Below are 12,028 nucleotides of genomic sequence, written 5' to 3'. Positions count from 1 at the left end.
CCACACTGAACTCATCGAACCATGTCTTTATAGTCCTTGCTTAGTGCACTGGGGCACAGTCATGTTGGAACAGAAAAGGGCCTTCCCCAAACTGTTGCCACAAAGTTGGAAGCATAGCATTGTCCAAAATGTCTTGGTATGCTGAAGCATTAAGATTTCCCTTCACTGGAGATAAGGGGCCTAGCCCAAACCCTGAGAAACAGGTGTGGCCAAATACTTTTGTCCATGTAGTGTATGTATGTAAATGAATATGCAGAAACATACAGTATCATCAGCAGTATCACAGAGCAGCGTGTGCCTGTGCTCTCCTCATGGCTGTATCTGCGCACTCAGGAGCTGGTGGAGTATTACCAAACACACTCTCTGAAGGAGAGCTTCAAGCTGTTGGACACAACGCTACGGTACCCCTACAAATCCCGAGAGCGCTCCAACTCCCGGTCCAGCACGCGCTCCCCAGGTAACCCATCCCAGCTCGCTGTTCTCAGATCAGTCCGGGGGTGTGCTGTGCGGAAAGACTCTCATCAGTGCCTCTCTGTGAGATGAGACAGTGCACCCACAGGGCAATGCCAGTAATGGCCGAAAGAGGCTTCCTGAAGCCCAAGGTAGATGTAACATGTATTTCTCTCTCTCTCTCACACACACACACATACACACAGTGTCATAGATGAAAGTGTGGCTGTACTGAGCATGTTTCCTAATAGATTCTCTTCTTTCTTTTCCTCTTTCCTCCTTCCCTTCTTTCTCTTTTCTTTTCTTTGCAGCCTCCTGTGCTTCTTACAACTTCTCTTTCCTGAGTCCGCAGAACTCGGCTCCCTTCTGGTCAGGTACTCTTCTGTCCTGTTTCTCTCTCCTCTCATCCCTCCCTCCTCTCTTTCAGCTGGTGTTTCTCAAATTTTCTCATCCTTCCACGAAATGATGAAATCTGTTCCCAGCTGATTTGTCGTGCAGGGCCCAGATTTGGTGTGTTTGGGGGGGGGGGGGGCAGAAACACAGTCCCTTGGTGTTTGGGGTCTGGTAACACCCTATGTCTGTGATGAGGGGGTACGGTAATGCTGTCTTTGTGTGTTTGGGGGTGCAGTAATCCTCTCCCTCTGTACCCACTGTACTGTACCCATAGTGTTCACCCCAAGGGTCGTCGGCACGGCAGTCGCCAGGTACAACTTTGCAGCGCGCGATCTGAGAGAGCTCTCCCTGAGAGAGGGCGACGTCGTCAAGATCTACAGTAAGATCGGGGGCGACCAGGGCTGGTGGAAGGGCGAGACCAACGGCCGGGTGAGCAAACGGACGACCCCCCTCACCCACTGAGCCTCTTTCCAACAGCAAGCTGTTAAACTGTCAGCCACCAATGTAGGCAAAGTGCTCAAACTGTGAGGCAAAATTACTTGTATTTTTTACCCCTTTAAGACTTTTTAAACCTAGCATTTAGCTAACATTGTCTAGTTTGACCTGTGGAGTTTGCAAGTGGAATTGAAAGATGGTGGATGTTGTTGTCTCACTCAGGTTGGCTGGTTCCCCTCAACATATGTGGATGAAGAAGGAGTGCAGTGATTGGGCGGAAGTGTGATGTCATCTGTTCCTGTCCAAACAGAAGAGGATCCTTTTTCCACCCTTCGAGAGGACTCGTTGGTTTCTATGGAAACCCTGTGGGATATTTTGCTGAAACTTTGCCTCAGCTGATGTCAGAGAACATTTTCTGTTTGTTTTTGGTGCTGTATGAATTTGCTTCTTCTTTTTAAAAAAGCATCTGCCAAAATGGAAAGGGAGGGGTTTATGAATGAGTTCTTCTCACTGGGAAATCCAGCATGCCAGACTGTACCACATGCAGGACCATGGGAGAAGGTAGTGAGCTGTGCAGATAATTTATTTTATTAGTGGACTGAAGAGTTAAGAATAATGTTGAAATTAATGAGGAATTCAGTGTGTATATTTGTTAAGAGCTTTGCCTTAGTTGTCATGGTGATGCCTTGTGGGCTGAGGAGGGGGGGGGTTTATGGACACACATATGAACACACGCACACACACACACACACACACACACACACACACACACACAGAGTTCCACTCACACACACAGACCATCTCTCTCACTCACACACTCACACTAACAGACACTCATGCAGAGTTCCACACACGCACACTCACACACAGTCACGCACACACAAACTCACTCTCTCTCACACTCATGCAGTCACCTTCACAGACACTCACGCAATCACTCTACTCATGCACACACAAACATGCACAGACACACACACTCACACACGCACACACTCACACAAACACTGACACACACAGACACGTGCACACACACACACACACACACAAACACTGACACACACAGACACGCACATGCATGCACACTCACACAAACACTGACACACAGACACGCACACGCATGCACACTCACACAAACACTGACACACACAGACACGCACACGCATGCACACTCACACAAACACTGACACACACAGACACGCACACACACACACTCACACAAACACTGACACACAGACACAAACAGACAAGCACACAAACACACAAACACTGACACAAACACACACACAGAGTCACACGGTGCCTTGGAAGTGTGTTCGGTGTCCTGAAAATCCTAAAACTCCAGATTTGCACATTTGACTGTAACCATCTTCGTTTTCGAGAAGAATCGCAAAAGCACTGGCAAAGTGAGGGAAACGCATGTGGTCCGTCTGTCCCTGTGTCTGTCTGCCAGGCGGAGAGCAGAGGAGGAGCTGGCTGACAAACGGTTCAACTGCAGAGGTATCAGAGTTTAAGACCTGTCATTAACTCCGCTCCCATCAGTACTGTCTGACACAAAGTCGTCATCTCAGCTGTGCTGGTCCTTCTGAGACAGAATACCTACAGCCTGCTCAGTGCTGCTGAGGTCTGCCAACTGTACATAGACATACTGTCACCGTTCTGCCAGCATCATTCTCACAGTGCTGTACCCAGCAGCAGGTGGTACGAGACAGGGATCCGCACACACAAACTGAGATCCCTACATTACTATACAGTGAGTGGCAATATGGGGAAATCCCATTTTCAGACAGCTGTCGACCGCAGTGTGAAGGGGGCAGAAAGAAGGTGAGACGCTGGTTCAGAGGCTGTACAGAGGACAAATCCACTGCATGTTTCAAAAGATGTTTTTAACTCCTGTCAGCTTGTACACACTTTAAAGAAAAATCGACGTTTTGTCATTTTTGAATGGTTGAAGATTATCAAATGAGGACATTGGGAAATAAATATTTCGTTTTGCTTATATAACAAGCCGTTTCCATTGATGAAGTCTGTTCATGGAGGCAAAAATATGCTTTTATTGGATAAAATTTTCCAAAATGATGATGTTTTTGTTGTTTGAATTGTTCTTTTGCTCAACAGTTCTTTAAGGTGTGAACCACACAAAGGTCTGAGGTCTACAGTGGTGATGTTGGAAAACACATTTTCTGCTGCAAATCTCAGTTTCTCTGAAAACATTAAAGCTCTTATCAGAGATGACTGAAGGAAATATAACGTCTCTGTGGTAGACTGCAGAGCACTGTACTTCTGTATGCTTTTCACATCAGCTTCATCCAAACCCACACCCCTTGTGTCACATGATAGAAAGCCAGCAAACGCACTGTGCACTAAACTGCAGAATTATTCGTTTTTATTACAGTCCAGTACAAAGGTACAGCTCAGAGATGCATGTTGTCTGTTCAGCTCTGACCTCATCACATAAAACCTGTGATGAAGCAGGTCAAAGCAGAACTAAAACGGATGGAGCATTCTTAAGATTAAAGAAAAATCCCACTCGAGCCCAGCCACTCAGCTAAAATTCAGATGTTGCGTCTCCGTCACAAAATAAGATGCCCTCATGCAAAAAAAAAAATCACAGCACCTTGAAAACTGTTACACGATATAAGCTGCTCATTCTTCAGCTTGGCAATGAGTTGGACACCTGGTTCCCCAGTAGGATCCAGGTGATATCAGCCCAGGTAGGGGGGGTGGATGGGGGGCCTGGGGGGGGGGGCTGACTTCGAGGCTTTGTTCTCATTTCTTCTTGAATTCGAGGGGTTGCCCAATGTCCTTCCCACGCAGTTTCAGCCCTGGGGACACATTACAACACCATTTAAGCAGAGGCAGGTAAACCTGGCGCAGGAGAACGCTGCCCCAATGTTTTAAACTCTGCACAACGGTGGCAGAACCACAGTGACATCCAGCATCTGGCAACTGTCTGACTGATCTCAGATCAGGAGATTTCAGAAACCTGAGGTCAGCTCTATATCCTGATCAGGGTTGCCACAATAACAAAATTCTGAGCTTCGATGTGACGTCAGTTCAGTTTCAAAATATTTGATACCTCTTCCATTACATGCAAAATGAAAAAGCTGAATCCCTGCCAAAGAGAATTTTAATAAAGGTTTGTGTATGTGTGGACATAAAAGGAAACCATTTTTTGTCACCAACTGACTCCCATGTTTGAAGGCATGTCTCATTGTGGAACTGTACACATCCTGTCCCCGTACTGTCGCTATACTTACTGTATGCACTTTTGTAAGTCGCTTTGGATAAAAGCGTCTGCTAAATAAATAAATGTAAATGTAAGGCAAAAATTCAATTTTCATCATACAGGAACAGACAGCTCCAATATTTTCCTTGTTTAGGTACTACTGAATACATAATTAATGAGGCTGGGAACTGTTTTGGAAATTCAGTACCTCAGTCGTACTGAAATATCAGTATTTTTGACAAAAGTAATCCTAATTATGGAGCCTGATGCCCTGATTATGAAGCTCTACATGCTGGCTATGAAGCGTCCTGATTATGACCCTTTCGAGGAGAACAGGCCGTGCTCACCGATAGCTCTCTCAATCTTGCCCATCACCTGGTTGTTGGGAATGGCTTTCCCGCTTTCATAGTCAGCAATAATCTGGGGCTTCTCGTTGATTTTCTGTAGGGGACAAAAAAAAGATCACATCTATGGGAACAGGAAAAAAAGAACGAAACTTCTGTAACCGCACCACTGGCCCCTCCAGGTAAAATACTGCAGGAAAACAAACACAGTATCTCACAATGGCATCATCATCTGTGAAATTTCTCTGTGTGCAGCTTCCCCTTCAAACTAAAGGCTTCTCACACTCTGAGTGCAACTAAATATGCAGAACAAAAACAAATCATCCGCACGCTAAAACGGCAAAAACACAAACCGATGACCAGGGGAAGGGTTGTCACCACCACAGCCTTGTGCTGCACACTCTGACTGGTTTCTGATTGGTAGTTTGTGTGTATTTGCCTTCCCTTGCTGTCTAGTCAAGTTGTAAAAGCTAACTTGTGGTAGTGCCTGAAAAGTGCTGTGCTCACATTCACTATTTCGGGAATGCTGTTAGCTTGGTCTGACACTGTTGCTCACTCAACGGATACACCTCTGTTCTTGTGCGCTGAGTAAGAGTCTGCTAAATGAATGCAAGGTAGTGTTTGAGGCTGCAGCTGCCACGGTCTCACTCACAGTGGCCAGGTCTTTCTGCGTCAGCCCCTTGTTCTGCCGTCCCTGCTGGATGACCTTCCCCACCTCCAGTGGCACGCGTTCATGGTGCAGCTCCTCCGTCTCGCGGTCCAGCTTGGCCGTGTTCTTCGTCACCAGGTGCTGCTTGTTCTGGCCGGCAGCCCCTGAGACAGAAATGGGCAGACCAATCACATCACAAAACTGATTTTCACAGACCAATCAGACCTTCGGCTCACACACCAATCACTTCCAGGTCAAGGGGCATCCGGTCAGATGAGTCATTTCCTGCTCTAGATTTCTGTCTCTTTCTACGCAAGTTTTGCATAGCTGTGGTAAAAATGTATCAGAAGCAGAGTTCAGTCGAAACTGCAAAGTTCTGCTGGCTTCACACAAACCAAAGAGCTGTTGTCTGGTAAGCTAACATTGTATCTTGGCACACTGAATATTAAATCAGTGTGGGGTTTTTCCTCGTTGCCTGGCGTGTTTTGAAACAGTATTTATTTTTAAAAAGTTCGAAACCTTAAAACTGATAGCGGAGCAGCTCCTACAGTGTAATGCCATCCCTGTTGTTGTGGTGTAAACGCCGTGCGACAGGGGACACCTGCTCGCAGGGTCACTCACCTGTCTGCGTTCATACAACAAACGCGCGTTCACCCTGCGGGTCACCCTGCGTGACACTCAGCACGCGCCGCCGCTGCATGACGTAATGCGCTGCATTATCAAGCGAAACTACGCACAACAACAACACTATCCTAAAGTTCGGATAACACATTCATCGCCTATTGTTTGCTTTGTCAGCAAGATGTACGTGTAGCCAGAAGACACATATATCACATACACACATATATGCACAAATATCAACTTCGTGGCAAAGAAGTGCGTGGCTCTTACATTTCTTTGAAGTTTCGAGTGCTTCGCCCCGTCTCTGCGCCGCCGCTACGGCCTGGAAAGGAAAGCGAAATCGGCCCGTAAATTAATCAGATCCTCCATGTCTTCAGGCACACGGTAGAATGCTCCTGGCACACAGGTTAGCGAAACCAGCCAGATTGGCGTGAATATTAGCCAGCTATCACGCAAATGTGGCAAGCCAGCTAGCCATCTCGAAATTACGGAAAAGTGACGGCCAGATAACAATATGTATCTCTCACAAACTTGAGAACGAACTCGCCATTAAAGCAGCGTCAGCCAGCCCATCGGGCGGATTAACGCCTCCTGCTTGGACACGTACGCCAGGTCGGCCCAGCGGTGCCCTGCGATCGATGCGAGCCCCGGCGCTGACCGCTCCGTCCCCCTCCGTCCCCCTCCCCGCGACGCTGGCGGATTACCTGCTTGGACTTGGCCTGCGCTGCCGTCGGGCCCTTCTTTCGCAGCACGGTCACGGTGTCCCAGTCGCTTTCAGCCATCGCTTCTCGGAAATGGTTAAAAATATATACAGGAGTCTCGGCTCGGATCTTCCTTTCAGTCGCGAGAGCTTTTCTCAAACTGCTCGTGCCTGCAGACGCAAAGCGGAAGTGGCCCCGGAAGCGGAAGTGTAGGTGCGTTCACGCGCTGGAGTTTGCCCCACGTGTTATCGAACCGAAGAAAATCAATAACATAAAAAACAATAAGAATCTGTTACGAACGTTACCATCGCTGGGGAAGTGCTTTAGAAACCTGTATACCTAACAGCATAACACCAGCATATTTTTAATGTAAGAATTGCCTTTTATTTTTGGCCGACTCCGTCGTAAATGCTCAATTTCTGTCACTAGCAGGCAATGTTTATAACAAGGAGGTTTAGTGTCGCTATATATTTATTGAGTAAACTGGGTTATATGTTATAGCTGTAATTACGTAAATACAGTTTTATTTTATTACAAATCTTAATTCTAAAATGTAAATGAACGAGGGCAGTAATACACCTGCACGTCCTTGTAGCAAACAGGGAAACGGTCCATATTGAGGTCTCCTGTTTATCATTTAAAAGGCATCTCCCAACAGTTTCAGCTTGCATAATTTTCAACGCAGCAATAATCTGACATCATAAATAACCTGAAACAAAAGACTTGGATATACTGACAAGTTGTGAATACACAGTAAGGAACTTGTTAAAAGTTATAAGGTGGCTCTGAGAGTTCCGGGAAAACAGTGTGAAGAACATCATTAAAGCATGCACATACATGGCCAACTCACCGACACCATGACCTGGATATAGATGCCCAAGGACTACAGGGAAACCATATGTATGAAAGTTTCACCAAAATCCATGTTTCTGAGTTGGTTCTGGGGAACAGCAAAGACACTTGTGTTCAGCAGAGTGTGTTGGAGCCTGGAAGCCCAGTCTGTTACAGAACCTCAGCTGGACGTTTCCTGTCTTTCTATTGGAGCATAAAAACATGTCTCCTGTAGGTCAGTGTGAGGGGCTCTCCGGTTTATACAGCACCCCTCTGATCAGAAATTGGTTATATATAATTAATACATTTAAAAAGACAGAATTGGGTGGTCAGTTTTTGCAGCTTCCCGATTCGGCAGCAGGAAAGTCTGCAAAGGGTTCAGTCAGTCAGGGAAAAGCCATGACTTCAGCAAATGTTTCTGATGTACTGCATCAAATTGGCCTTAAGTGAGATGAGACCAAAGTGCGACACTAAAAAGACTGGTAATGCTGAGCAGTGCTGGCAGTGCTGTCCTTTCCCTTTCCTGTAGCCCTCCCTCTGCCCTGACAGCCGACACCCCCATTCCTGTTAAACTGGGGTGAAGGCTGCCTTTTCGAGGTCCCACAGACTCAAAGAGTGAACAGAAAATTTAAAAACACCAGCATCACAGACATCCAATCTCTTCACACATTTTTAGATTTTTAAATTATTTTATTTGTGTATCAAGTGATACTTAAATACAGTCATAGAAATCAAGTATACATTTTTTGGCCTCCCCCCCCACACAGAATGATACTGTACATATATGCATGTATAAATATCAGTGAAACACTGACCGAGAGTACAAATAGTGTTTTGCGATGTGATCTTTTAAGCAATGTTTTCGGAAGGGAAAGAGATCCAGCACAGGCAGACAAGCCTGCGTTCACCACCGGCCTGTGACAGTGTGGTGCTGATTAACTCCCAGGTTGAATCCTTCGTTGCAATTCCAGCAGAAAGACACCGCCTCTTCTTTACGGCCTCCAAAAACTGTTATTGCTCAGTATCCTCAGCCTTTCCCCAAACGGGAGCATAAGGCGGTCTAATGCCCTGCCATCACACAACGGTCCTCAGATACTTCCCACAGCCTTTTAAGTCTTAAATACAAACACTTGGACCCTGATAAAGTTTACGCTCATAGAGTCAAAGAAAAAGCACCGGAAGAGGGGAAAAAGGTCATATTTAACATAACATAACCACTACGGTGAGATTTATGATTTTAAGATGGGGGGACACTTGCTAGCCCTGTCCTGGGGTCCTTGAGCTTGTGCAGTACTGAGCCAGAGCATTCCATTCTGACCACACCCCCCCAAGCTCTTAAAGGGCCAGTACAGAAAACTGCCATGAGAGGGAGAGCGATATGACTACACACATACCAAAAGGCATTCCATCTGTCAGAGGAAAAAGCAAAATATTCCAGGGGAAAATATATATATATATAGCATTTTCAGCACATATACTACGGCCTGGAAAAGGAAAGCGAAATCGGCCCGTAAATTAATCAGATCCTCCATGTCTTCAGGCACACGGTAGAATGCTCCTGGCACACAGGTTAGCGAAACCAGCCAGATTGGCGTGTATATTAGCCAGCTATCACGCAAATGTGGCAAGCCAGCTAGCCATCTCGAAATTACGGAAAAGTGACGGCCAGATAACAATATGTATCTCTCACAAACTTGAGAACGAACTCGCCATTAAAGCAGCGTCAGCCAGCCCATCGGGCGGATTAACGCCTCCTGCTTGGACACGTACGCCAGGTCGGCCCAGCGGTGCCCTGCGATCGATGCGAGCCCCGGCGCTGACCGCTCCGTCCCCCTCCGTCCCCCTCCCCGCGACGCTGGCGGATTACCTGCTTGGACTTGGCCTGCGCTGCCGTCGGGCCCTTCTTTCGCAGCACGGTCACGGTGTCCCAGTCGCTTTCAGCCATCGCTTCTCGGAAATGGTTAAAAATATATACAGGAGTCTCGGCTCGGATCTTCCTTTCAGTCGCGAGAGCTTTTCTCAAACTGCTCGTGCCTGCAGACGCAAAGCGGAAGTGGCCCCGGAAGCGGAAGTGTAGGTGCGTTCACGCGCTGGAGTTTGCCCCACGTGTTATCGAACCGAAGAAAATCAATAACATAAAAAACAATAAGAATCTGTTACGAACGTTACCATCGCTGGGGAAGTGCTTTAGAAACCTGTATACCTAACAGCATAACACCAGCATATTTTTAATGTAAGAATTGCCTTTTATTTTTGGCCGACTCCGTCGTAAATGCTCAATTTCTGTCACTAGCAGGCAATGTTTATAACAAGGAGGTTTAGTGTCGCTATATATTTATTGAGTAAACTGGGTTATATGTTATAGCTGTAATTACGTAAATACAGTTTTATTTTATTACAAATCTTAATTCTAAAATGTAAATGAACGAGGGCAGTAATACACCTGCACGTCCTTGTAGCAAACAGGGAAACGGTCCATATTGAGGTCTCCTGTTTATCATTTAAAAGGCATCTCCCAACAGTTTCAGCTTGCATAATTTTCAACGCAGCAATAATCTGACATCATAAATAACCTGAAACAAAAGACTTGGATATACTGACAAGTTGTGAATACACAGTAAGGAACTTGTTAAAAGTTATAAGGTGGCTCTGAGAGTTCCGGGAAAACAGTGTGAAGAACATCATTAAAGCATGCACATACATGGCCAACTCACCGACACCATGACCTGGATATAGATGCCCAAGGACTACAGGGAAACCATATGTATGAAAGTTTCACCAAAATCCATGTTTCTGAGTTGGTTCTGGGGAACAGCAAAGACACTTGTGTTCAGCAGAGTGTGTTGGAGCCTGGAAGCCCAGTCTGTTACAGAACCTCAGCTGGACGTTTCCTGTCTTTCTATTGGAGCATAAAAACATGTCTCCTGTAGGTCAGTGTGAGGGGCTCTCCGGTTTATACAGCACCCCTCTGATCAGAAATTGGTTATATATAATTAATACATTTAAAAAGACAGAATTGGGTGGTCAGTTTTTGCAGCTTCCCGATTCGGCAGCAGGAAAGTCTGCAAAGGGTTCAGTCAGTCAGGGAAAAGCCATGACTTCAGCAAATGTTTCTGATGTACTGCATCAAATTGGCCTTAAGTGAGATGAGACCAAAGTGCGACACTAAAAAGACTGGTAATGCTGAGCAGTGCTGGCAGTGCTGTCCTTTCCCTTTCCTGTAGCCCTCCCTCTGCCCTGACAGCCGACACCCCCATTCCTGTTAAACTGGGGTGAAGGCTGCCTTTTCGAGGTCCCACAGACTCAAAGAGTGAACAGAAAATTTAAAAACACCAGCATCACAGACATCCAATCTCTTCACACATTTTTAGATTTTTAAATTATTTTATTTGTGTATCAAGTGATACTTAAATACAGTCATAGAAATCAAGTATACATTTTTTGGCCTCCCCCCCCACACAGAATGATACTGTACATATATGCATGTATAAATATCAGTGAAACACTGACCGAGAGTACAAATAGTGTTTTGCGATGTGATCTTTTAAGCAATGTTTTCGGAAGGGAAAGAGATCCAGCACAGGCAGACAAGCCTGCGTTCACCACCGGCCTGTGACAGTGTGGTGCTGATTAACTCCCAGGTTGAATCCTTCGTTGCAATTCCAGCAGAAAGACACCGCCTCTTCTTTACGGCCTCCAAAAACTGTTATTGCTCAGTATCCTCAGCCTTTCCCCAAACGGGAGCATAAGGCGGTCTAATGCCCTGCCATCACACAACGGTCCTCAGATACTTCCCACAGCCTTTTAAGTCTTAAATACAAACACTTGGACCCTGATAAAGTTTACGCTCATAGAGTCAAAGAAAAAGCACCGGAAGAGGGGAAAAAGGTCATATTTAACATAACATAACCACTACGGTGAGATTTATGATTTTAAGATGGGGGGACACTTGCTAGCCCTGTCCTGGGGTCCTTGAGCTTGTGCAGTACTGAGCCAGAGCATTCCATTCTGACCACACCCCCCCAAGCTCTTAAAGGGCCAGTACAGAAAACTGCCATGAGAGGGAGAGCGATATGACTACACACATACCAAAAGGCATTCCATCTGTCAGAGGAAAAAGCAAAATATTCCAGGGGAAAATATATATATATATAGCATTTTCAGCACATATACTCCACACATACTTGCAATATATAGCAATTCAGATTAAGTTAATTACAACTGGAAAAAATAAACTGTTCATTGTTAGCTATCCAAAACATACCTGGATAGCCAAATGAGCCCACGACCCCCTCCTCCGCAGAAATGCTTTATTCTGACCCCCACACACACCCGCCTCAGTGGAATACACTAAATGACATAAGATATATATCTGTGA

At 45.9% G+C, this 12,028-nt stretch overlaps 2 protein-coding genes across 3 annotated transcripts in view; one reads left to right on the top strand and one right to left on the bottom strand.

Annotated features, from left to right (window-relative positions):
* Positions 1–1,305, top strand: part of LOC118776051 (guanine nucleotide exchange factor VAV2-like) — an 88,641-nt gene extending 87,336 nt beyond the window's left edge. Inside the window, exons 27-29 of the mRNA XM_036526125.1 lie at positions 334–457; positions 762–824; positions 1,118–1,305. Coding sequence (XP_036382018.1) covers positions 334–457; positions 762–824; positions 1,118–1,305 — 375 coding nt within the window. The remainder of the gene's footprint in view (positions 1–333; positions 458–761; positions 825–1,117) is intronic.
* A 2,339-nt stretch (positions 1,306–3,644) lies between these two features.
* LOC118776180 (endothelial differentiation-related factor 1 homolog) lies at positions 3,645–9,706 on the bottom strand. 2 transcript variants are annotated; one of them, XM_036526293.1, is made up of 5 exons: positions 9,518–9,706; positions 6,389–6,440; positions 5,501–5,661; positions 4,852–4,945; positions 3,645–4,100 (listed from the first exon to the last, which is right to left on the bottom strand). In XM_036526293.1, the coding sequence occupies exons 1-5, from the start codon at positions 9,593–9,595 to the stop codon at positions 4,045–4,047; spliced, it is 441 nt and encodes a 146-aa protein (XP_036382186.1). In that variant the 5' UTR covers positions 9,596–9,706; the 3' UTR covers positions 3,645–4,044. The 2 variants fall into 2 exon arrangements, with proteins under 2 accessions (XP_036382186.1, XP_036382185.1); XM_036526292.1 differs by lacking the exon at positions 9,518–9,706 and adding an exon at positions 6,823–7,011.
* Between the last annotated feature and the right edge of the window lie 2,322 nt (positions 9,707–12,028).

The sequence above is a fragment of the Megalops cyprinoides genome, chromosome 4 (assembly GCF_013368585.1).
Source record: "Megalops cyprinoides isolate fMegCyp1 chromosome 4, fMegCyp1.pri, whole genome shotgun sequence".
NCBI classification, from domain to species: Eukaryota; Metazoa; Chordata; class Actinopteri; order Elopiformes; family Megalopidae; genus Megalops; species Megalops cyprinoides.
This window is presented reverse-complemented; position numbering and strand designations above follow the sequence as displayed.

Bases quoted from the DNA above. Each gene is read 5' to 3' on its own strand.
- LOC118776180 (XM_036526293.1), bottom strand. From the start codon at position 9,595: ATGGCTGAAAGCGACTGGGACACCGTGACCGTGCTGCGAAAGAAGGGC. The intron at 5,662-6,388 runs GTAAGAGCCACG...TTTCTGTCTCAG, and splicing joins ACTCGAAACTTCAAAGAAAT to GGGCTGCCGGCCAGAACAAG. The intron at 4,101-4,851 runs GTGAGCACGGCC...ATGTGTCCCCAG, and splicing joins CAAGATTGAGAGAGCTATCG to GGCTGAAACTGCGTGGGAAG.